Below are 24,910 nucleotides of genomic sequence, written 5' to 3'. Positions count from 1 at the left end.
GGGGGAGGAAATTTTTTTATGGAGGGCCCGGGGTGTCCATAAAGCCCGGTTTGGGCCCTGACCCCGTACCTTTTTGGGCCCCTTTCTGCCCCCGAGATCCCCCGCAATCTACCCGGGGCAGCAAGAATTTCCCAAGGGAAATCAAAAATGATGGAGAAAGGGTGTGAACTGGCAAGCGAGGGTTTTGCAGAGCTTTTTCCCCTCCCTTTTCCGCATTGGCTAGGGCCGCAGTGGGAAATTGCAAGCAGAAGGCATGCGGCAAATTTTAAAACTATCTAGGCTACCGGGCCCTCATTCACATTAAACCAAAAGCAAAGAAGCACCCCCCATATAAAATTATTTTAATATTTTTTTTAAAAAAATTTTATATATATATATATATATAATATAGATATATATAATATATAAAGTATATATAAAATATATATATATATGTATATATATTATATATACACACATATATTTTTGTATGTTGGTGTGTGTGTTATTAAGTAGTTGTGTATAACCCACAACACAACCAAAACCCCCACCCACACACCCCCTATATTTTTAAAATATATTATATTATATTATATATAATAATAATTAAAATATAATATATTATATTATATATAAATTTTATATATATAATATATATATATAAAATATATATATATATATATATTATAAAATTAATGGTATGTATATATATGTTTGAATGAATTTTTTATATATTAATATATATATATATTATATTTATTTTTGTGGTGTATTTTGTGTGTTTAAAAGTGAAAATTTTTATGTACTCTGTATTTGTAAGTTGGGTGAAAGTATATATAATATATTTTTATATATATATATATAATATATATATATATTTTTTTGTGTGTGTTTGTGTGTTTGTTTAAAGTTTTGAGGGATGTTTGTATGGGGGAATATATATATTATTATATTATATATATATATAAAATTTTTTATATATATATAGTGTGTTGTGCGTACGTATGTATATTGCCCCCCAGGGGGTAGGATGCGTAGACTTTTTAAACAAATTTTTTAAAGGGCTAAGATTTTTATAAAAAAACCCTAAGTTTTTGAATGTGTTAATCGAATAATTTTAAAGGAAATTGGGTTACAAAGTTATTTTTGTTGTCCTCCCCCATTATAACTTTCCTTTTGTTGTCATTAAAAGGGTAGTGAACATGGTTTTCAAAAAGTAATCGCTGGCGATGGAAAAAGTAAGGCGAAAATGCAAATCCAAATATGAAGGTAGTTTTTTTACTTTTTCTTTTTTGCATATGGTTTTTAAATAAAATTTTGAAGGAAATGTAAATAGAAGATACTAAGGAAATTTTGATAAATAATTTTTGTTAATTCATCTGTTTTTTTTTTTTTTTTTTTTTTTTTTTTAAAAATTTTCACTTTAAGGGGATTTATAAAAACTAAAATCAGGGAAAAACCACCGTTGGTTTATTTAGAAGAACAGTCGAGCGGGGGAAACTGAAAACAGGGGGGTCCCCGTACAGCGCATGAGGGGGAAACAATACCGTGGAGCAAAAATGTAAGGTTTGGGGGTTTCCCTCCCCTGCGAATTTGCCCTCCAGTGCTTTTTCATTCTTCACTGCAAGGGAAAAAGCCCTTTTATAACCCATATATAACTTTCATAAAAGCTGGATGCAACAGATAATGAAAAGATATAGATGCAAAGATATAATGAAAGAGAAAAGGGTTTTTTTTACAGTTTTGTTGATACAACGAAAAAGATATACCTTCAAGAAGACAACCCGGTGGATGTAGTGCTTTCCCTCCGTCACGTACTGTTGAGGAGCGCCGTGGTTGGAGGTTCTCTTGCGGGCGAGTTTCAGAACATTACTTTCTGGGAAGGTACAGTAGGATTTTTTTCATTTAAGGAAAAGGGCCCCCGGCATCGTATGATGGGTGTTTCCTTTTCTTACCTTTTGAAAACATGAATTTTAAAGGAAGGAATGTTTCTATGTCAGTATATCACATAACGATTTTAAGATACCCGTTAAAAAGTCCGTCAAAACTTAAAGACAGTTGTGTTTTAATAATGAGAAACATTTTGGGAAATCACATTTATAAAACTCTGAACAGACTTTTTAGTGGATAAAGCCTCCCCCGTTTGGGGCACTTTTTTGGTACTTCTGGGTGGCACTGAAGGAACTGCGTTTGAAGGACGCAGCTGAATCGGGTGGGCACTAAACCCTCTGAACAGGCAGAATGTGACGGCCAGGCGAAAAACGGGAAATTTATTTAATCGTATTTTGGGATTTTTTACTAAACGTTTTAAATCTGGTACCAAAAACTTTGCACAAAATAAATGATGTACAGTATCTGGAAGGCTTAGACAAACCGCCATACAGATTTTTTATTTTGGTTAGGGAAAGGTTTGGGGGACGCAGGATTAGACAAGGGGCAGGTGCTTCCCATCATCGTCAACCTTATCCTGAGGGCCACGCGTTTTTGTTACCGGGTGTAATGAAGACCCGGGGCATTGCTTAAAAATAAACCCTGAGTTTGGGACAAGAAACATCGCGAGCATTTGCGTGGAGAGGTAAAATCCATTTTGGACGATGAAATTACATTAACCGAGAGGTGTAGCTGGTCACTTGTTAAACGAAGTGCGGCGGGCGAGTTGTTGGGGCAGCTGTGTCGGGGGGTATGTTTCGGGCGGGTTGTCGGTCAGCGTTTTTTGGGGGCTGTTGTCGGGGTACTGTTGTCGGTGCGCTGTTGGTGGGACGTTTTCGGTGCAGTGTTGTGGTGGACTTTGTCGGTGAGCTGTTATGGGCAGCTTTTTCGGTGGTACTGTTGTCGGTGGTACTGTTGTCGGTGCGGCTGTTGTCGGTGCAGCTGTTGTCGGTGCAGCTGTTGTTGGGCGTGTTTTTCGGTGCAAAATTTTGTCGGGCAACTGTTTTTGGTGCATGTTTTGGTGCGGGTTTGGGGTGCGCTGTTTTCTGCAGCTGTTGCGGTGCAGCGTTGCGGGCGACTGTTTTCGGTGCAGCGGTCGGTGAGTGTTTTTGGTGGGGATGTTGTGGTGCGGCTGTTGGCGGTCAGCTGTTGTCGGGCGGTGTGTCGGTGCGGTGTTGTCGGTGCAGCGTTTTCGGGGCAGCTGTTGTCGGTGCAGCTGTTTTCGGTGCGACCGTTGTCGGTGCAGCTGTTTTGGGGCAGCGTTTTCGGGGATGTTTTTGGGGGGTACGTTGTCGGTGCGGGGTTTCGGTTTCAGCTGTTGTCGGGGCATGTTGTCGGTGAGCTGTTGTCGGTGCACTGTTGTTGGGGCGCTGTTTTCGGGGCGGGTTTTGGTGCAGCTGTTGTTGGGCAGGTTTCGGTGCGATGTTGTCGGTGCAAAATGTTTTCGGTGCAGTGTTTTTGGTTCAGCTGTTTTTTGGTGCGGTGTTGTCGGTGAGCTGGTCGGTGCGACTGCTGCGGTGAAATGTTTTTGGTGCAGTGTTTTTGGGGCAGGTTTTTGGGACTGTTGTGGGCGGGTGTTGCGGGTGCAGTGTTGTCGTGCGCTGTTGTGGTGGGGTGTTTTCGGTGTGCGGTTTTTTGGTGAAATGTTTTGGGGCGTGTTGTCGGGGCAAGTTTTGGTGAGTGTTGTTGGGGGAGCGTTTTTCGGTGCAGTGTTTTGGTGCGAGTTTTCGGTGCAACTGTTTCGGGGAAAGGGTGTTGTTGTGGACTGTTTTTGGGGCAATGTTTCGGTGCGCTGTTTTCGGGCGGCTGTTGTCGGTGCGCGTTTTTGGGGCAGCGTTTTTGGTGCAGCTGTTGTTTGGTGCGGTGTTGTCGGTGCAGCGTTGCGGTGCGATGCTGTCGGGAAAATGTTTTCGGGTGCAGCTGTTTTGGGTGTTGTTTGGTGCAGCTGTTGTCGGTGCGGCTGTTGTCGGTGCAGCTGTTTTCGGTGCAGCTGTTGTCGGTGCGGCTGTTGTCGGTGCGGCTGTGGGCAGCGTTTTTTGGTTGATGTTGTCGGGGAATGTTTTCGGGAGTGTTGTTGGTGGGGGCTGTTTTCGGTGAGCTGTGTTGTGCGACTGTTGTCGGGCAAATGTTCGGGCACTGTTGTTGGTGCGCGTTTTCGGGGCAAAAGTTTTTTGGGCAGCTGTTGTCGGGCGGCTGTTTTGGTGCAGCAGTTTTTGGGCAGCTGTGTTGGGTAGCTATTGTGGGAGCTGTTGTTGGGCGACTGTTTCGGGAAATGTTTTTCGTGCAGCTGTTGTCGGTGCGACTGTTGTCGGGCAATGTTTTCGGGATGTTGTTGGTGCGAAAGTTGTCGGTGCAACTGTTTTTCGGTGCAGCTGTTGTTGGTGCAGCGTTGTGGTGGGAGCTGGGGGTGCGATGTTGCGGGAATGTTTCGGCAGCTGTCGGTGGAGTTGTCGGTGAAAAAATTTTCCCGGGGAGTGTTGTCGGTGCAGTGCGTGGGGCAGCTGTGTTGGGCGGTGTTCTCGGTGCAATTTTGTCGGGCAGCTGTTGTTGGGGGCGACTGTTGTTGGGCAACTGTTTTCGGGCGGCTGTTTTCGGTGCGGCTGTTGTCGGTGCAGCTGTTGTCGGTGCAGCTGTTTTCGGTGTATGTTTTTTGGGAGTGTTTCGGTGCAGCGTTGTTTGGGGCGGTGTTTCGGGCAACTTGTCGGTGCAGCTGTTTTGTGCGACTGTTGTTGGGGCAAAAGTTTTTGGGGCAGGTTTTTCGGGCGGCTGTTGCGGGCACTGTTGTCGGTGGGTTGTCGGGCAGCTGTTTCGGTTGCAGCGTTGTCGGTTTCGGGTTTCGGCAGCTGGTCGGTGCGGCTGTTGTCGGTGCAGCTGTTTTCGGGCAGTGTTTTTGGTGCGAGTTGTCGGGCAACTTTTTCGGGAGCTGTTTTAGGGCAGCTGTTGTCGGGGCAGCTGTTGTCGGGCGGCTGTTGTCGTGCAGCTTTTGTCGGTGCGACCGTTTTTCGGTGCAGCTGTTGTTGGTTCGCTGTTTTCGGTGCACGTTGTCGTGCAAGTTTTCGGTGCAGCTTTTTTGGTGCGGGTGTTGGTTGCAGTGTTGTCGGTGGGCGTTTTTGGGGCAGCTGTTTTGGGGGGGGGTGTTGTCGGGCAGTTTGTTTGCGACGTTGTCGGTCAAGTTTTCGGGTTTTGGGTTGTCGGGCGGGGTTTTCGGGGGCAATGTTTTCGGTGCAGGTTGCGGGGCAGTGTTTTTCGGTGAGCTTTTTGGGCGACTGTTGTCGGGCAAAAATTTTTTGGGCAAAAGTTTCGGTTTCAGGGTTTTCGGTGAGCTGTTTTCGGGCAACTGTTTTTGGTGAGCTGTGTCGGGCGGTGTTTTCGGTTTCAAATGTTTTCGGGCAGGTTTTCGGTGGGGTTTTCGGTGCAAAGTTTTCGGGGAGTGTTGTTTTGGGGCGATGTTTTCGGGCAAAAGTTTTTTGGTGCAGTGTTGTCGGGGCTGTTTTCGGTGCGGGTGTTTTTGAGCGGTGTTGTGGTGCGCTGTTGTCGGTGCGGCTGTTGCGGTGGGTGTTGTCGGTGAGTTTTCGGTGCGGCTTTCGGGGCCCGGTGTTTTTTGGTGAGCTGTTTTCGGTGGGCTGTTGTCGGGCGGTTGTTGGTGCGACTTTTGTCGGGGGTGTTTTTCGGGCAGGTTGTCGGGGGGTGTTGTGGGGCAGTGTTGTCGGTGCAACTGTTTTTTGGGGCAGGGTTTGTTGGTGCGACTGTTGTCGGTGCAACTGTTTTCGGTGCAGCTGTGGGTGCGCGTTTTTGGGGAGCTGTTGTCGGTGCGGGGTGGTCGGTGAGCTGTTTTTGGGCAGTTTTCGGGGGGCGTTTCGGTGGGGATGTTGTCGGTTTTTGCGTTTTTTGGGCAGCTGTCGGGGGCTGTTGTCGGTGCAGTGTTGTCGGTGGGTGTTGTCGGTCGGCGTTGTCGGTGCGACGTTTTTCGGGTGCAGCTTTTTTCGGTGCAGCTGTTGTCGGTTGCGGTGTTTTCGGTTTAAATGTTTTTGGTGCACTTTGTCGGTGGGCTGTTGTCGGGCTGTTTCGGTCGGCTGTTGCGGTGCGGGGTTTTTTTGGTGATGTTTTCGGGGGCTGTTTTCGGGCGGTTGTCGGGCAGCTTTTTTTGGTGCAGTTTTGTCGGGGCGGGTTGTCGGGGCAGCTGTTGCGGGGCGGGTGTTTCGGTGGATGTTGCGTGCATGTTTTCGGTGCAGTGTTGCGGGGCGCTGTTTTTCGGTGCAAAATGTTTTCGGGCAGCTGTTGCGGGCGGGTGTTTGTCGGGGCAGCTGTTTTCGGTGCAGCTGTTTTTTGGGCACTGTTTTCGGGTTTTGTTTTGGTGCCTGTTTCGGGGCGGTTTGTTGTCGTGAGCTTTGTGGGGCAGTTTGTCGGTTCAGTGTTTTTGGGGCGACTGTTGTCGGGGCAATGTTTCGGGGGCAGTGTTGCGGTGCAATGTTTTCGGTGAGCTGTTGTCGGGCAAATGTTTTCGGTGAGCTGTTGTCGGTCGGTTTTGTGGGCAGCGTTGTCGGTGGGGCTGTTTTCGGGGCAGCGGTTTGCGGTGCAATGTTTTTTGGTCAGCTTTCGGTGCACTGTTTTTGGGGCTTTTCGGGGCAACTGTTTTTGGTGCAGCGTTTTTTGGTGCGCGTTGTCGGGAGTTTGCGGGGGCAGTGTTTTCGGGGGCACTGTTTGGGGCAGCTGTTTTTTGTTGGGGGGGGGGGGGGGCCCCCCCGGGGGGGCCCGTTTTTTTTTTTTGGGGGGCTGGTTGTCGGTGCGGCTGTTTTCGGGGGACTGTTGCGGGGCAGCTGTTTTCGGTGAAAACTGTTTCGGTCGGCTTTGTCGGGCGCTTTCGGGGCGGTGGGCGCTGTTGTCGGTGCATGTTTTTCGGGGAGCTGTTTGGTGCGGTGTTGTGGGGCCGGTGGGGCCTTTTTCGGTGCCGTTTTTGGGGAGCTGTTGTCGGTGCGGGTTTTCGGTTTGGGTGTTGCGGTGCGGTGTTTCGGTGCAGCTGTTTTTCGGTTGGGGGGTTGTCGGTGCAGTGTTGTCGGGGCGGGTGTTGTCGGGTTTCAATTTTTCGGTGCAGCTGTTTCGTCGGCTTTTTCGGGCAGCTGTTTTTGGGCGTTTTGCGGGGGCAGCTGTTGTCGGTGGGGCCCCTTTTTTGGTGAGTGTTCGGTGCGGCTGTTGTCGGGGCAGCTTTTCGGGGCGGGGTTTTGGGCCGTGCGGGGGTGTTGTCGGTGAGCTGTTTTTGGTGCCTATTTTCGGGGCAGCTGTTTTCGGGGCAGCTGTTTTCGGGCATTTGTTGGGGCGCGTTGTCGGTGCAACTGTTTCGGTGCGCTGTTTGGGTTTTGCGGGGGGTTTTCGGTGCGCTGTTTTCGGTGCGCTGTTTTGGTGCGAAATGTCGGTGAGCTTTGCGGGGGGTGTTTTGCGGAAACTGTTGTTGCGGGGGCGGGGCTGTTGTCGGTGCAAATGTTTTTCGGTGGGAGTGTGGTGCGGCTGTTTTCGGTGCGGGGTTTTCGTGAGGGGGCGGTGCAGGTTCCGGGGAGCTGTTTTGGGGCGGCGGGAAAAGTTTTCGGGCAGCTGTTGTTGGTGAAAGGGGGTGGTCCCGTGCAACTGTTGTCGGTGCGTGTTTTCGGGCACCCTGTCGGGGGAGAAATGTTGTGGTGCGACTGTTGTCGGGCGGGTTGTCGGGGCGGCTGTTTCGGTGCCTGTGTGGGCGCTGTTTCGGTTTGGATGTTGTCGGTGGGGGTTGTCGGGCAAATTTTCGGTGCACTGTTTTGGGGCAAATGTTGCGTCGGTGTTGTCGGTGAGTTTTGGGGCCGGCGGTGCAGCTGTTTCGGTGCACGGGTTTTCGGCGGCTGTTGTCGGGGGATGTTTGGGGGGGTTTGCAGCGTTTCGGGGGTGTTTTCGGGCAGCTGTTTTCGGGCGACCTTTTTTGGGGCGGTGGGGGGGTTTGCGGTGCGGCGTTGGGGCAGCTGTTTTCGGTGCGGCTGTTTTCGGTGGGGTGTTGTCGGGCGCTGTTGCGGGGCTGTTGCGGTGCGGGTTGTGGTGCAGTGTTGTCGGGCAGGTTGGTGCGTGTTGTGGTGCGGCTGGTCGGTGCGGCGTTGTCGGGGCAGCTGTTTTGGTGCGTGTTGTCGGTGCAGCTTTTCGGTGCCGTTGCGGTGCGGGGGTTTTTGGGGCGTTTTTTTGGGCGGTTTTTGGTGGGGGCTGGGGGTTTTCGGTGAGCTGTTGTCGGTCGCTTTGTGGATTTTTGGCGCGTTGCGGTTTCAGCTGTTGTCGGTGCAGCTTGTTTGGGGGGCGGTGGGCCGTTTCGGGGCAGCTGTTGTGGGCGGTGTGTCGGGCGCTGTTTTCGGTGCGCTGTTGTTTGGTCGGCTTTGTCGGTGCAGCTGTTGTGGGGGGTGTTGCGGTGCGATTTGTCCGGTGCACTGTTGCGGGGCGCTGTTTTCGGCAGCTGTTGTTTTTTCGGGGCCGTTGGGGGCGCGGGGCGGTGCGGGGTTGCGGGCGCTTGGGGTTTTCGGTGCGACCCCTTATTTTCGGGCCGTTTCGGGCAGCTGTTGTCGGGGCAGTGTTGTCGGTGCAGCTGTTGTGGGGCGCTGTTGTCGGTGAACTGTTTTTGGTGGTTTTCGGTGCCATGTTTTCGGTGCACTGTTTCGGGCAGGTTTGGGGGTTTTTTCGGTGGCCCGTTGTCGGTGCAGCTGTTTGGGGGGCGGTGCGGTTTGTCGGTGCCTGTTTCGGTGGGTGTTGTCGTGAGCTTTTTCGGTGCGAGTTGTCGGTGCGTGTTGTCGGGCAGCTGTTGTCGGGCCGCGTTTTCGGTGCGGTGTGTCGTGCACTGTTTTTCGGTGCGTGTTTTGGGGCACTGTTTTCGGGGCGGGTTGGGTTTTTCGGGCGCTGTTTTCGGGGCAGCTGTGCGGTGCGATGTTGTGGGGTTTTGGGGGGCTGTTGTCGGGGTGTTGTGGGCACTTTTGTTGCGACTGTTTCGGGGTGTTCGGTGCATGTTTTTCGGTGCACGTTGCGTGGGGTGTTGTCGGTGCAGGTTGTCGGTGCAGCTGTTGTGGTGGGGCTGTTGCCCGGGGGATGTTTTTGGTGCAGCGTTTTCGGGCGATTTTTCGGGGGCTGTTGTCGGTTTCAGCTGTTGCGTGCCGTGTTTTCGGGCGTGTTCGGTTGGCTGTTGTCGGGCGGGTGTTTTCGTGCGGCTTTTTTCGGTGCGGGCTTTTTGTTGGCGCTTTTTTCGGGGCGTGTTTTCGGTGAGTGTTTTCGGTGGATTTGTTGTGGTTGCAAATTTTTTGGTCGGTGGGGGATGTTTTTCGGTGGCCCCGTTTTTGGGGATGTTTTTGGGGGGACTTTTTTGTAGGGGGGAAAGTTTTTTGGGGCTGTTTTTGGGGGACGTTGTCGGGGGAGTTGGGTTGGTTCGGTTTTTGTTTTTTTTGGTTGGGGGGTTTTACGGTTTTTTTGGCTGTTTTGTGGGGGTGTTTGGGGGGATTTGTCGGGGGACTTTTGGGGTTTGGGGTTGCGGGGCCTGTTGTGGGGAGTTGTTGGTGGACTGTGTGGTGGACTGTTGTTGGTGGATTTTTGTCGGTGGTTTGTTGTTGGGGACTTTGTGGTGGATGTTTTCGGTGGGACTGTTGTTGGTGGATGGTTGGGGGTACTTTGGGGTAATTTGTTGGTGGAAAATTTTGGTGGATGTTTTTGGTGGGGTGTGTCGGTGGATGGTTTTGGGGTACTGTTTTTGGTGGTACGTTGTTTGGGGGTCTTTTGTTTGGTGGTCTGTTGTGGGGTACTGTTTTGGTGGTACTGTTGGGGGTAGTTTGTCGGTGGTACTGGTGGTGGGATTTGCGGTGGTAAAGGTTTTTGGTGGTACGTTTTTGGGGGGTTTTTGTGGTGGTACTTTGTTGGGTGGAATTTTGTTTGGGGGGGTTTTTGGGGAGTGTTGGGGTAATTTGTCGGGGGGACTGTTGTTGGTGTATGTTGTTGGTGGTCGTTTTTTTGGTAATTTTTGGTGGTACTGTTTTTGGGGGTAGTTGTTTGGGGGTACTGTTGTGGGGGTATTTGTGTGGTAATTTGTGGGGGTACGTTGTTTTGGGGGTATGTTGTGTGGTATGTTGTTGGGGGTATGTTTTTGTATGTTGTGGGTAGTTGTGGGGGTACGGGGGGCTGTTTTTGGTGGTAATTTTGTCGGTGGTACTGTTGGTGGGTAATTTTGTCGTTTTTATGTTTTTGGTGGTAGTTTGTGGTGGTATTGTTGGTGGTACTGGTTGGTGGTATGTTGTTGGGGGTTTTTTGGTGGGATTTGTGGTGGGACTGTTGTGGGGGTATTTGGGGTGGTATTTTTTGGGGGTTTTGTTGTTGGGGGAATTTTTTGGTGGGAAAGTTTTTGTTGGGAAATTTTGTGGTGGGGATTTTGTTGGGGGTAGTTTTTGGTGGTATTGTGGTGTATGTTTTGGTGTTGTTGTGGTGGTACTGTTGTGTGGGAATTTTTTTGGTGGTACTGTTTTGGTGGTTGTGTGGTGGGAAAGTTTGGGTTACTTTGTTGTGGTAGTTTTTGGGGGTTGTTGTGGGGGGTTGTTTGGTGGTACGTTGTTGGTGGTAATTTGTTGGGGTACTGTTTTTTTGGTGGGACTGTTTTTGGTGGTAATTTGTGGGGGTACGTTGTGGTGGTATGTTGGGTGGTATTTTGTGGGGTATGTGTTGGTGGTATGTTGTTTGGTTGGGATTTTTGTGGTATGGGTTGGTGGTAATTTTTTGGGGGGGTCTTTTTGGGTTTTGGGAATTTTTTTGGTGGGACTGTTGTGGGGGTCTTTGTTGGGGTAATTTTTGGTTGGTATGTTGTTGGTGGTATGTTGTTTGTGGTTACGTGTTTGGGGTATTTTGTTTGGTGGTACGTTTGGTGGTATTTGGGTTTTGGATTTTGGTGGGACTTTGGGGGTTTTTTTTTTAAATTTTTGGTAATTTTTTAAATTTGGGGTTTGGGGGTTGTTGTGTGGGTTTTTGTGGGGGGTATTTTCGGTTTTTTGGTACTTTGGGTTTTTTTAAATTTTTTTTTTTTTTTTGGGTTTTTGGTTGGGGGGTGGGGGTGGGGTATTGTCGGTTTTACTGTTTGGGGATTTGTTGGGGATTGGTTTCCCCTTTTTTAATTTTTCCGGGTTTCCTGTTTGGGGGGGGGAAAGGGGGGGATTTTTGGGTTACTTGGTTGGGTGAAATTTTTTGGTTTTTTTGTAGTTTGTTGGGGTTCCCCCCTCTGGTTTTTAAGTGGGGGTCCCTTTTGGGTTTACTTTTGGGGGCTTTTTTGGTAAGTTTGGTTTAATTTTTTATTTTACAAAAAAATGTATTTTTTGTCCAAAAAGTATTTTTAAAAAATTTTTTTAATTTTAAGAAAATTTTAAAAAAGGTGGGGGTTGTTTTTTAGGGTTTTTTTTCCCCTGTAAATATAAATTTTTTTTATTTTTAATAAAATATAATAAAAAAAAATAAAAAAAATTTTTTATTTTTTTTAAAAAAAAAAATTATTTTAAATTTTTAAAATTTTGTTAAATTTAGATTTATTTTGTAATTATTATTATCTAAAAAATTTTTATTTAAAGTTTATATATATTTTTTATTAAATATAAATACAAAATTATTTGGGAAATTTAAAATTTTATATTAAATAATAAAAAAATATATTATAATAAATAAAAAATTTTAAATAAATAATAAAAATATATTTAATAATTTATAATTTTTTTTGTATATTTAAATATTATTTTTGGGGTTATGTTACCCCGTGGTGAATTTCTTTTTTTATATATGTTTTAATTTTTATTTAAATTTTCATAATATAAATAAAAAAATTAAAAAAAAACTTCTTAATATTTATTAATTTAAAATTGTAAAAAAGAAAATTTTAAATAATAAATATAATAAAATATTATATTAATAATATTTATAAACATATTTTATAATACATAATTATATTATATAATTTAAATATATAAAGAAAAGAGGAAAAAAAAAAAAAAAAGAATTAAAAGAAAAAAAATATTTAAAAGTAATATTTTAAAAAACAAACCCACCAAAAAATTTATATTTTAAAATATTTATATTATTATATATAATATAATAAATAATATATATATATAAAATATAAGATATAATAATTATATATATATTTATATATATATATATATATATATATTGTTTCTTTTTGGGGGTTTTGTTTGGTAGGGTTTATGTCTTTTGGGGGCGTGGTGGGTGTTTTTTTTTTGTTTTTTTTTTATTTTTTTTTTTATTTTTTTTTTTTTTTTTTTTATATATTTACTTTTCTTTGCCATTTTAATTTTTTTCCCTTTTTCTTGGGGAAGATAAACACTAAAAATAAAAAATAAATAAATCGTAATTTCAAATAAAAACCCTTTAATTTATTTCTGGAAAATTTTGGGAACGGAATTTTTTGGGGCAAAGGAAGGAAGCCGGAGGAAAAGAGGTGTGAGAGAAAAAGGAAAAAATTTTTTCAGTTATTTTTTTCCCTTTTAAAAACTTTTTTCCAATTTTTTTATTTTTGAAAATATTTCTTTATATAATTTTAATTGTATCCCAAAAAAATAATTTAAAATTAAGTAATCAATTATATTTGATTTAAAAATAAGGGGTTTTTTTTGGGTTTTCCGCATTACCGTAACAACCCTATTAGGAGTTTGGAAATAAAACCTTTAAAAATATGGGTTCTTATTTTCGCAGAAAAGACGACTTTTCACGCATATTTTCCTATCAGCCCTTTTAGCGGATTAAATTTAACCCCATGAAACTACGTGGCATTTTCCTTTTGCATGATTCCCCTTTTTTCATTGGATTAGGGGATCAGTTTTTAGGTACAAACACCTCTTCTAAAATTTTTTGGGGAGCACTTTTTGGTTAAGGGCCCACCCCCCCTTTAGGGGGTTCCTTTCCAGGGACTTGGGGAGTACCTTTTAAGGTTTTTTACCTGTGGAAAAAGTTTTTACAGGTTTTCCCTTTTGGGCCGAGGATTTTTTTGGGTGGGCAAAAGACAGACACAGCCTTTGGGTTTAGGAGCATTGTCTAGCAGCAGAGGCCCCTGTGGATGTGGTGGCAGTTTGGGGTGCACCGTTGAAGCCCTGGACCCCGCCGATGACTCCCAAAGTCCCCTCTGGGGGGGTTTTTTGAACAGGCCCCGATCATTGCCCAGGGAAAGGACGTACTAATTTTTTTCGGGGGATCTACCCGCAACGGGACCTGGAAAGTGGTGGGAGCTGGAGCTTCAAACTGGCCTCTGGGAAACCTTTATGATACTCCAAAGACCTTATTTTGGGGGGGGGGTTCCTCAAAAACCCCCCAATTTCTATTCCGTTTTTGGGGAACAACCACCAAGGCATTTTTAGCATTTTAGGAAAAGGTTTAAAGTTTTTTTTTAAAATTTGGTTTGGATTCATTTTATACAAAGGATATTTTTGGTTTACATACGTTGATTTTTCTCACGTTGTGTCAGTCTGCGACTCGCGGAACCCAGTCCCTTTCCTGCCGGGTCCCAGCCACAGCAGTAACCTCGGGGACAATTGCAAATTCTCGCGCCTGGGTTTTGGGGCGAACCGCCGCCAGCAGTGAACACCGTGGCAAATCAAACAGTATGTCCACCAAAAATATCCAGGGATCAAAGGGAAACCAACAAATTAAAAAAAAAATTTAAACCTTTGTCCTCAAAAGCTGAAAGCCCCTTTAGTTGTTCCACCAAAACGGGAAAAGAAAGGGGGCTTTTTGGGGGATCCCCCCCAAGTAAGGGCTTTGGGGTCATCAGTCAAGGTTCCCGAGGCCCCCAGTGTTGATAGCTCCAGTGCCCACATTCAGGGGGCCCGTTTCTAGGTAGAATACCCCGAAGCAAAAGCTCAGGTACCCTTTGCCTGGGCAGTGAATCTGAGCCTGTTCCCCCCAAAAATCCCCCAGAGTGGGTCTTTGGGTATAGGCGGGGTCCAGAGGCTTAACGGTGACAGCCCAATGCCACCACATCCACAGGGGCCTTGCTGCTAGACGAATGTCCGAAAAAGGGTGTGTCTGTTTTTTGCCCGGCAAAGAAACCCCACCTGTAAAAGGAAACCTTGGAAAACTATTTCCAAGGAAAAAAAACCCTTAAAAAGGTACCCCCCAAGTCCTGGAAAAGGGAAACCAAAAAGGGTGGGGGGCCCTTAAACCCACAAGTTCCCAAAAAATTTATAAGGTAGTTTGTAACCTGAAAACTGGTACCCTAATCAATGGAAAAACCGGGGAATTAGAAAAATGGGAAGAAATGAAACATCTGATAGCTTCATGAGGATTAATTTAATCCGCTTAAAAGGGCTGATAGGGCAAATATGACAGTGAAAAGTCAGTCTTTTCTGCGCAAAGTAAGAAGTCCATATTTTAAAATTTATTTCTCAACCCCAATAGGGTTGTTACGGAAATCCGGAAAACTTTAGAATAAATTCTCCCATTTGTGGATTTAGAGAGGCTAAAAAAGGGAGTGCTGAAGCCCTACGGTCGGGGTTAAAATTATTTATTTGGACACGAAATAAATTCGGGTATAAAAAGAAACGTATCTTCCGAAAATGGCAACCCATCGGAAAAAAAAGTATTATAATGGCAAAAAAGCAAAAAAGAAAAATGACTTTCGAGTTTTTTCATGGAAAACTACACCCCCGGGTTTACACAAACATCCAAGGAAAAATTGCACTGGGGCGCTTTTTAAAAAAGGAACACCCCAAAAATTCCCCCGTGTCCCCAAAATATTCCCACGAGAACCTGCAAGCCTTTAAAACATGGATATAGTGATATGGGGAGATTAGCGAGTTGGACATCATTTATTTGTTTTGACGTTTTTAGTGTTTTGAGGTTGGCGTAAAAAAAAGACGAAGAAACAAAAGCGAAAAACGGCATAAGTAAAAGACAAGTATGGCATACAAAACCACACCGCACGCACAACGCACCCCAACACACACATACACACACACCACCAACAACACACAGCAACACACACCCCATACACACCACACCACACACACAAACACACACACAACACCTTATATAATATATTATATATTTAATATTTTAAATATAAAAAATTTGTATATATATATAAATATAAAATTATTAATAAATTAATATATATAAATATATTGGTGTGTGTTGTTGTGTATTTATGTTACCAATTTTACATAAAATATATTCTTATTCCCCTCCATTTCCTCTCCTCTCCTCTCTCTCTCCTCTTTTATTATATTTATATATATAAAATTATTATATATATATAATTATAATTATATAGTATAATTTATTTTAAAATATATTAAATAATATTTTGGAATTTGATTATTTATATATAATAAAAATATATATATATAATAATATTCTTCCTCTCAATATATTTTCTAATATATAGAATATATATAAAAGAGAGAATATATATAAAAAATAAGTATATATAATAATTAAAATTAAATAATAATAATAATTTAATAAATTAATATATATTATATAAAATATATAAAATTTTATTAATATAAAATTAATTAATATAAGATCATGCTGTGACCAGGGACCAGAATGAACCACGAAAAACCAACTTTAAAAATATATACAATTAATTTAAATATATAGAAAATATAAATATATAATATATATTTTAAAATAAATATAAATATAATATAACAATTAAATATGTATTTTTATATATAAAAACATTTAAATATAATTAATTTAATATATATATTTATATATATATATATTATATATCAATAAAAAATAATATATATATTATATATAACATATAAAATTAAAAATATTTAGATTTCAAAAATTATATTATATTATAATATATATATATTATTATAATTTATTGTTTTTATATAAAATTTTTATATTTACGCGATACAGATTAACTGATATAATCTAACCAAAATTCCTTGGTGTTTTAAATTTTCCCTTTTCTACTGGTTATCCCCTTTAGTCCATATAAAAATATAAAAAAACTAATAATAAAAATTTTAATCACAGAATTTGTAACACAATTATAACCCCTAATAATATTTCAGAACGTCCCTTATCAAAAGAAAAGGTCCCCCTTTTAAAATTTTAGAATTATTTTTTCTTTATTTATCTACTTTTTGATTCATTAAAAATATCCTTTTTTTGTGTTTTGTAGAATATAGGGGTATTTTGGCCATTCTAAAAACTACATATTGTAACGCTGATTGAAAAAAATTTACGGGCCTAGGCAAGTGAGCCCCAACCCATGCGGGAAACGAGAATCCCCTCCCGGTATAAAACGCAGGTCGCCCCTCGGCGGTGTAGCAGCCTGGCAATCACCGAGGAGTCGCAAGGGCTCGGCAACCCAATATCCTGGGGAAGCGAGTCCCCTTTCCCGGAGGCAAAAAATGTTGAAAGCGAGCGGAAGAGACTGTTTTTGCGCTCTTCTCGCCCCCGGCGGCCGGGGGCAGGGAACAACGGGAAAAAAACCCGCTGATATTTTAGGATAAAAAGTTTAAATACTCATTAATAAATAACCCACAATACTATTACATACATAACACACCACACCCCAAAACAACAAAACAAACACACATATATTTTTAAAAATATATATATATTATTAAAAATAATACATTTTTTGAATAATTTCTAATTTTAGCATTCTATAAAATTTTCATTTTTTTGTAAAAAGTCCACGACAAAAGTACCCCCAACAACACCAGAAAAAACAGTACCCCGACAAATTCCACCAAAAACGTACCCCCGACAAAAAAACCACCAACAAAAGTACCCCCAAAAACATACCCCAACAAAAAACACCAACAACATACCCAACAACATACCCCCAAACAGTACCACGAAAAACATTCCCAACACAGTACCCCAACAAAATTTCCCCCAAAGACAGTACCACCAACAATTACCACCAAAACAGTACCACCAAAACATACACAAGACAGTACACCAACAACATTCCCCCAACACAAACCAAAACATCCCCCAAAAAACAGTACCCCCAAAACATTTCCCCCGACATTTCCACAAAAACAGTACCACCGCAAAATTACCACCCAAAAAAGTACCACCGACAATTTCCACCCAAAACAGTACCACCCAAAAAAAGTAAAACCAAAACAGTACCACCAACAGTACACAACAACATTACCCCCAACAACGTACCCCCAACAACAGTACCACCCACAACAGTAACGACAAAAATTACACCAACAACATACCCCCGACACATTTCACCCAAAAAACAACCACCCAAAAACAGTAACACCAACAACATACCACCCAAACGTACCCCCAAAATACACCAAAAAACATTACACCCAAAAACGGCCCACACAAAAACCACCAACAACTACCACCCCAACAAATTAACCCAAAAAACAGTACCACCGACACAGTACACCGACAAAATTACCCCAAAAAAAGTACCACCAAAACGTACCAACCCAAAAACATACCCCCAAAAAAAATTTCCCCCAACAAAAGTACACCCAACAAAAGTACACCCCAACTTTCCACCACAACCCGTACACCAAAAAAAGTCCCCCAAAAACTTTCCACCGACAAAAGTACCACCAACAACAGTACCACCCAAAAACAGTACCACCAACAACAGTACCCCCAAAACATACCACCAAAAACGTAAAACCCCAAAAAAGTACACCAAAAAATTACCAACAAAAGCACCCCCGACAACCTTACCACCAACAACAGTACCACCAACAACATTTCACCAAAAAACATACCACCCAACAGTACCCCCGCAAAATTCCACAACAACAGTACCCCCAACAAGACCCCCAAAAACGTACCCCCCAACAACATTACCCCAAAAACAGTACCACCCAAAAAAAATACCCCCAAAAACGTACCACCACAACAACCACCCAAAAACAGCCCCCCAACAACAGTAACCAACAACCCGTACCCCCAAAACAGTACCAAACCAAAAACAACCACCGACAACGTACCACCGAAACATTTCCACCAAAAACAGTACCACCCACCATTTCCACCAACCAGTCCCCCAAAAACATACCACCCACAACAGTACCCCCAAAAACAGCCACCCACAAAAATTACCCCCACCCAAAATACCACAAAAACATTCCCCCCCAACAAAATACCACCAACAACAGTAACCAAAAAAACGTACCACCCACAAATTCCACCCAAAAACGTAAACCCCAACAAACCCCCCAAAAACAGACCCCCAAAAAACAGTACCACCCACAAAAAACCACCAACAAAGTACCCCCAACAACAGTACCCCCGACAAAAACCACAACAACGTACCCCCAAACAGTACCCCCAAAAAACAGTCCCCAAAACATACCACCCCACAAAATTAAACCCCCAAAAAACAACCACCCACAAAGTACCCCCCAACAAAAAGTACCCCAAAAACATACCCCCGACAAAATTACCCCCAACAACATACCCCCGCAAAAGTACCACCAAAACAGACACCAAAAACAGTACCCCCAAAAACAGTACCACCCAAAACAGTACCACCAAAAACAGTACCCCAAAAACATACCCCAAAAAAACGTACCACCCAAAAACTTACCGCAAAACATTTTCCAGAACAATAGTACCCCAACAACTAAAACCAAAAACAGTACCACCAACAAAAGTACCACAAAAAACAGTACCCCCAAAACAGTACCACCAACAACAGTACCACCAAAAAAATCCACCAAAAAAAGTACCACCGACAAAATTCCCCCCCCAAAAAAGTTCCCGACAAAATTACCCCAACATGTACCCCTGTAAAAATCCACCGGCAACCCGTCGCACCCCAACGTCCACCGACAAAAGCGCACCGAAACAGCGCACCGAAACACTGCACCGACAACAGCCACCGACAACACCCGCACCGACAACCGCTGCACCGACAACACTCGCACCGACAACACTCGCACCGACAACAGTCGCACCGACAACCGCTGCAAAACAACGCTGCACCCACAAAAAGCGCACGGGGCAAAAGCCGCACCGACAACCCCCCACAACAGCACACGGGACAGCGCACCGACAACACCGCACGACAACCCCTGCCAAACAGCTGCACCGACAAAACCGCACCCACAAAACGCCCGACAAAACCTGCACGACAACAGTCGCACCCAAAACACTCCACCGACAACCTGCATGCAACAGCTGCACCCACAACACCCGCCCGACAAACCCCCACCCACAACAGCCGCACCCGACAACAGCCGCACCGACAAAAGCCGCACCGACAACAGTCGCACCACAAAGCTGCACCCACAACACTCACCACAACCCTGCCCGACAAAGCCGCACCGAAACAGGGCCCCACAACGCGCCCGACAAAAACCCCCACCGACAAACCCCTGCACCGAAACACTCGCACCCCAACACCCCCAAACAAAACCCCCCACGACAAAAGCTGCACCGACAACACCCGCACCGACAAAACCCGCAGACAACAGCGACGCAAAGTGCCCGCAACGCCACCGAACCGCTGCCCCACCAGGCCCCCCGCAAAAGCCGCACCGAAACGCTGACCCACAACGCCCACCCCAACCCCGCACCCCAACACCGCACGACAACAGCCCCACGAAACAGTGCACCGACAACACTCGCACCCAAAACAGTTGCACCGCAACTTTGCACCGACAACACCACGAAACCGGCACCCCAACATAGCACCGAAACCCCTTTCCCGACAAAAAATCCACCCACAACCGCTGCCCGCAAAACTCGCACCCCAAAAGCTGCCCCGCAACGTGCCCGACAAAAAGTCGCACCCAAAACCGCCCCCCGAAAACAGCCCCACCCACAAAAGCTGCCCGACAACACTGCACCGACAACAGCCGCACCGACAAAACCCACCGACAACAGCTGCACCGACAACAGCCGACCCACAACAGCGCACGACAACAGTCGCCCCGACAACACTCGACCGACAACAGCTGCCCGACAACAGCTGCCGACAACAGGCACCGAAAAACCCGCACCGACAAAACCCACCGAAAACAGCCACGAAACACTACGACCAGCCGCACCGAAACCCCTGCAAGACAACACCCCACCGAAACACCGCACCGAAACAGCTGCACCCAAACAGCTGCAACGACAAAAAGCTGCACCACAACAGCCGCACCCACAACAGCCGCACCGACAACAGCGCACGAAACAGCCCGCACCGAAAAAAACGCACGACAACAGCTGCACCGACAACAGTCACCCACAACAGCTGCCCGAAAAAAGTGCATGACAACCCCCCCCCGCCCCCCAACAACAGCGCACGACAACAGCGCACCCAAAAAAACCCCCCGCTGCACCCACAAAAAGCCGCCCGACAACGCCGCACCGCAACAGCGCACGAAAACAGCCGCACCGACAACAGCCGCCGACAACACCCCACCGACAAAGCGACCGACAAACCCGACAAACACGCACCGCCCCAAAAAAGTCCCCCAAAAGGACCCCAAAAGCCGCACCGCAACAACCCCAAATGCACCAAAACCCCCCCGCAACCGACAAACACCGCACCCACAACACCCCCACCGACAACCCGCACCGACAACACCGCACCGACAACACCCGCACCGACAAAGAGCGCCCGACACCGCTGCACGACAACCGCACCGACAACACCCCACCGACACACTCGCCCGACAACACTCGCACCCCAACGCCGCACCCACAACAGCCGCAGCGACAACAGCCGCACCGACAACCCCTGCACACACAACAGCCGCACCGACAACACCGGCACCGACAACACCCGCACCGACAACAGCTGCACCGACAACAGCCGCACCGACAACAGCCGCACCGACAACACCGCACCGACAAACCGCCCACAAAGTGACCCGACAACAGTTTCACCGACAACCGCCCGAAACACACCGACAAAGCGCACCGACAACACCCGCACCGACAACACCCGCACCGACAAAAGCTGCACCGACAACAGCCGCACCGACAACAGCCGCACCGAGACAACCGGCACCGACAACCACCGCACCGACAACAGCCGCACCGACAACCGCTGCACCGACAACAGCCGCACCGACAACAGCCGCACCGACAACAGCGCACCGACAACCGCTGCACCGACAACACCCGCACCGACAACACGCGCACCGACAACACCCGCACCGACAACAGCTGCACCGACAACAGCCGCACCGACAACAGCTGCACCGACAACTCCCGCACCGACAACAGCTGCACCGACAACAGCCGCACCGACAACAGCTGCACCGACAACAGTCGCACCGACAACACCCGCACCGACAACAGCTGCACCGACAACAGTTGCACCGACAACAGCCGCAACTGAATGTAACTTCATCTGTCCAGAAAATGGACTTTATCCTCATCCACGCAAATGCTCGCAGTATGTTTCTTGTGCCAACTCAGTGGCTTATGTTAAGCCATGCCCAACTGGTCTTCATTACAATCCGATAAGCAAGAACTGCGACTGGCCTCAGGATGAAGGTTGCACTGATGATGAGGAAGCATCCTGCACCTTGTCTAATCCTGCAGCTCCACCAACACTTCCTAATCCAAATGAACAAATCTGTGACTGCGAGTGTTGTCTGAAGCCTCATCCAGATGACTGTACATCATATTATTATTGTGCAGTAAGTATTGGTACCACGATTTTAAAAACTGATTATGTAAATATGCCATAATACGATCTAAATAAATTTCCCTTGATGTTTCAGCCTGGAGCCGATGCACAGTTCCATGCCTGTTCAGATGGTCTAGTGTTCCATCCTGAATTCAAGCAATGCGTCCTTCAAACGCTGTTCCCTCAGTGCCAGCCAGAAGTACCACCAACATGTGACCCAACTGGGGAGTGTCTTTATCCAGCTGAAGTCTGTTCAGAGTATTACAAATGTGAGTTTGCTCAAAATGTTTCTCCACTTATTGAACACAACTGTCTTTAAGATTTAGACGGACTTTCTTAACAGGTATCTTAAAATCAGTTATGTAGATATATACTGACATAGAAACATTGCCTTCCATTAAATTCAATGTTTTCTTAAAGGTAACAGAAAAGGAACACCCATCAAGTACGAGTGCACTGGAGGCCTTCTCTTCAATGACAAAATCCATAGCTGTGACCTTCCTCAGAAAGTAGAGTGTTCTGAAACTCGCCGCAAGAGAAGCCTCACAAACGACGGCGCTCCTCAACAGTACGTGACAGGTATGGAAAAGCACTACATCCACCGGGTATGTCTTCTTGAAGGTATATCTGCTTCGTTGTATCAACGAACAATGTAAGAAAATCCCTTTCTCTTTCATCTATATCTCTGCATCTATATCTCTGTTCATCTATCTGGTTGCATCCAGTTATTATGAAAGTTATGTATGCGGTTATACAATGGCGTATTTCCCTTGCAGCTGAAGAATGTAAGCAGCTGGAGGGCAAATTCGCAGTGGAGGGCAACCCCAACGCTTACTACTTTTGCTCTCACGGTACTGCTCACCTCATGCGCTGTACTGACCTCGCTGTATTCAGTTTCGCCGCTCAGGACTGTATCTTCATGAAATAGATCCAACGGTGGATTTCCCTGATTTTAGTTGTTATAATGATGCCTTAGTGAAATATTTATTAAAAAAAAAAAAAAAAAAAAAAAAAAAAAAAAAAAAAAAAAAAAACATAGCATAGAATTAACAATAAAATTATTTATCAAGAATTCTTAGTATCTAATTACATTATCCTTCATAATTTATTTACAAACCATATGCAAATAAACAAAGTAACAAACTACCTTCATATTTGGAGTGCATTTCTGCACTTACTTGTTCCATCGCCAGCAATTACTTTGTGTAACCCTGTTCACTATCCATTTAATGACAACAGCAGAGAAAGTTATAATGGGGGAGGACGAACATAATAACGTGTAACACCAATTTCATTTGAAATTATTCGATTAACACATTCAGAACTTATGGTTTTATAAAAATCATTAGACTTTATAAAATGCTATGACAAAAGTCTATGCATCTACCCCGGGAGGGAAATATACTAGTACACACACCCCACACCTCATATATATATATTATTATATATATAAAATATATATATATATATAAAATAAGTAATATATATATATAATATATTTTAATATACATTCACACAAACTTACATACTACAGAGATACATACATATATGCACATTCACACACACACATACACACACAATATATATATATATATATATTTTATTATATATAATATATATATATATATATATGTATATATATATATATATATAATACACATTATATATATATATATATATATATATATGTGTGTGTGTGTGTGTGTGTGTGTGTGTATACACAAACATACATATATACATACACACACACACATATACATATATATGTGTGTATATATATATATACATATATATACATATATATATATATATATGGGTGTGTGCTTCATGCTCATTGTAATGTGAAGTGATGGTGCGGTAGCCTAGATAGTGTTAAGTGCCTGCATGCCTTCTCGCTTGCAACTACCACTGCTGGCTAGCCAATAGCGGAAAAGGGAGCAGCTCTGCATAAGCCTCGCTTGCCAGTTCACAGCCTCTCCATCATTGTGACTTCCTCATGGGCATCTTGCGGTCCCAGGCTAGATTGCAGGGGATCTCGGAGCAGCAGGAGGCCCCACAGGTACAGAGTCATGGCCCACCGGCATATGGACACACCCTGGCTCCATAACAACTCCTACCCCTCAGTGCCCCTGGGTTAATGGACAGCTCGCAGAAGGTGGGCCTTGATAATCCTCCTCTCCCCCGGAAACTCACAGGCAGTGTCACAAACAAATATGGATATGCTGGAGGGAGGGGTTTTGTCCCTCCCAAACCCAAACAAATGAGGTGGGCTGTGGGTCCTGTCAGGACAGCAAATGTTGAGGCATGGGGTGGGAGTGAGAGTTACTCATCTCAACCCGTGCCCTGGTAGGGAAACCCAAACCCAAATATGAACCCCACACCCTTTATTTGGGGCAGTGTTGGAGGGGTTGTGGAGGTGGCTCCACCCAGAGTGAGGCTTAACTTCAGGTGAGCTATCCTGGTGGGTGCTTGGAGCACCCCTTCCTTGTGGGAGGATGAGCAGTTACCCCTGTTATCGAGGAAACTGAAGTGTTTGTGAGTTGAAGTAGCTGCCCTCTCAGAGGTAAGAAGACCTGGCAGTGGGACAGTCAGTATGGGTGGGTACACCAGCTATTGGTCCATCCGACTTCAACCCTCAGTTGCAGAAGTAATACTAGTTGATGAGCATATGGCATTGAGACTGAAGCAGCTTTTGGCTTAGGTCCCTTATTGCTGTGTACACTCTACCCTGTTTGCAAACCGATGTGAAGCATACTATGCCAAACTCACATCTGTAGCAATTTTTACCCCGTGAGAATTCGCATTGTCCTTTGTGACTTTAAAAGTGGTATCTGGCGTGATAGAGTGGTTATGAGATGTCTGTCAGTTCCCATTGCTCGGGAGCTGATCCTAGCAGTGAGAACAGTCTCCTTCTCTGGGACTTTGCTAGGTCCCAGAGATTGACGATTTCTGGTTCCTGGTATCAGCACTCCAACTTGTATTGCTGGAGATAGCATAATGATACTGGTACTGTAGCCAAGGAGATCAACCACATTCTCATCATCACTGGAGTATCCTTCAGAATTGCAGGGTTTACTGGAGTGCCAAGTTCTGTGGCACTGACCATAGCTTTGGCAGTGGCTACCCTATGTGTCTATTTCAAAATTCTTCGTCCCTCCAGTGGCTACTCTAGGGTATTTCACTTGAACAGACTAAGGGGGAAGGAGTGTGCCCAAAGGTTTGCTATGGCAGTCACAACTTGAAAACCTGACAGATCCAGTTGCTCTGCGGGAGTGTGAACACTTGAAGCAGCACAGTCAATTGGCAAACACCCAAGGGCAAAGCAGAATTTCATCTTACTGGAGACAGTGGAGGCCAATGAAGAATGTTACATGGCTC

The 24,910-nt window shown here is 45.0% G+C and overlaps 2 protein-coding genes across 2 annotated transcripts; one reads left to right on the top strand and one right to left on the bottom strand.

The window, feature by feature from the left end:
- Positions 1-2,605: 2,605 nt before the first annotated feature.
- LOC119595602 (mucin-2-like) lies at positions 2,606-13,908 on the bottom strand. Its single transcript, XM_037944712.1, has 7 exons — positions 13,744-13,908; positions 12,941-13,054; positions 12,564-12,573; positions 9,407-10,095; positions 7,939-9,079; positions 6,683-7,772; positions 2,606-5,900 (listed from the first exon to the last, which is right to left on the bottom strand). Exons 1-7 carry the CDS (start codon positions 13,906-13,908, stop codon positions 2,606-2,608), a joined length of 6,504 nt encoding a protein of 2,167 aa, XP_037800640.1.
- A 341-nt stretch (positions 13,909-14,249) lies between these two features.
- On the top strand, positions 14,250-22,568 carry LOC119595601 (proteoglycan 4-like). The gene is made up of 9 exons (XM_037944711.1): positions 14,250-14,282; positions 14,326-14,414; positions 16,148-16,300; positions 16,595-17,355; positions 18,658-19,385; positions 19,542-21,542; positions 21,627-21,801; positions 21,953-22,111; positions 22,309-22,568. The coding sequence occupies exons 1-9, from the start codon at positions 14,250-14,252 to the stop codon at positions 22,458-22,460; spliced, it is 4,251 nt and encodes a 1,416-aa protein (XP_037800639.1). The 3' UTR covers positions 22,461-22,568.
- The last annotated feature ends 2,342 nt before the right edge of the window (positions 22,569-24,910 follow it).

The sequence above is a fragment of the Penaeus monodon genome, chromosome 36 (assembly GCF_015228065.2).
Source record: "Penaeus monodon isolate SGIC_2016 chromosome 36, NSTDA_Pmon_1, whole genome shotgun sequence".
Taxonomy (NCBI): domain Eukaryota; kingdom Metazoa; phylum Arthropoda; class Malacostraca; order Decapoda; family Penaeidae; genus Penaeus; species Penaeus monodon.
Note: the sequence above shows the minus strand (reverse complement) of the source record. Positions and strands in the feature narration are given on the sequence as shown.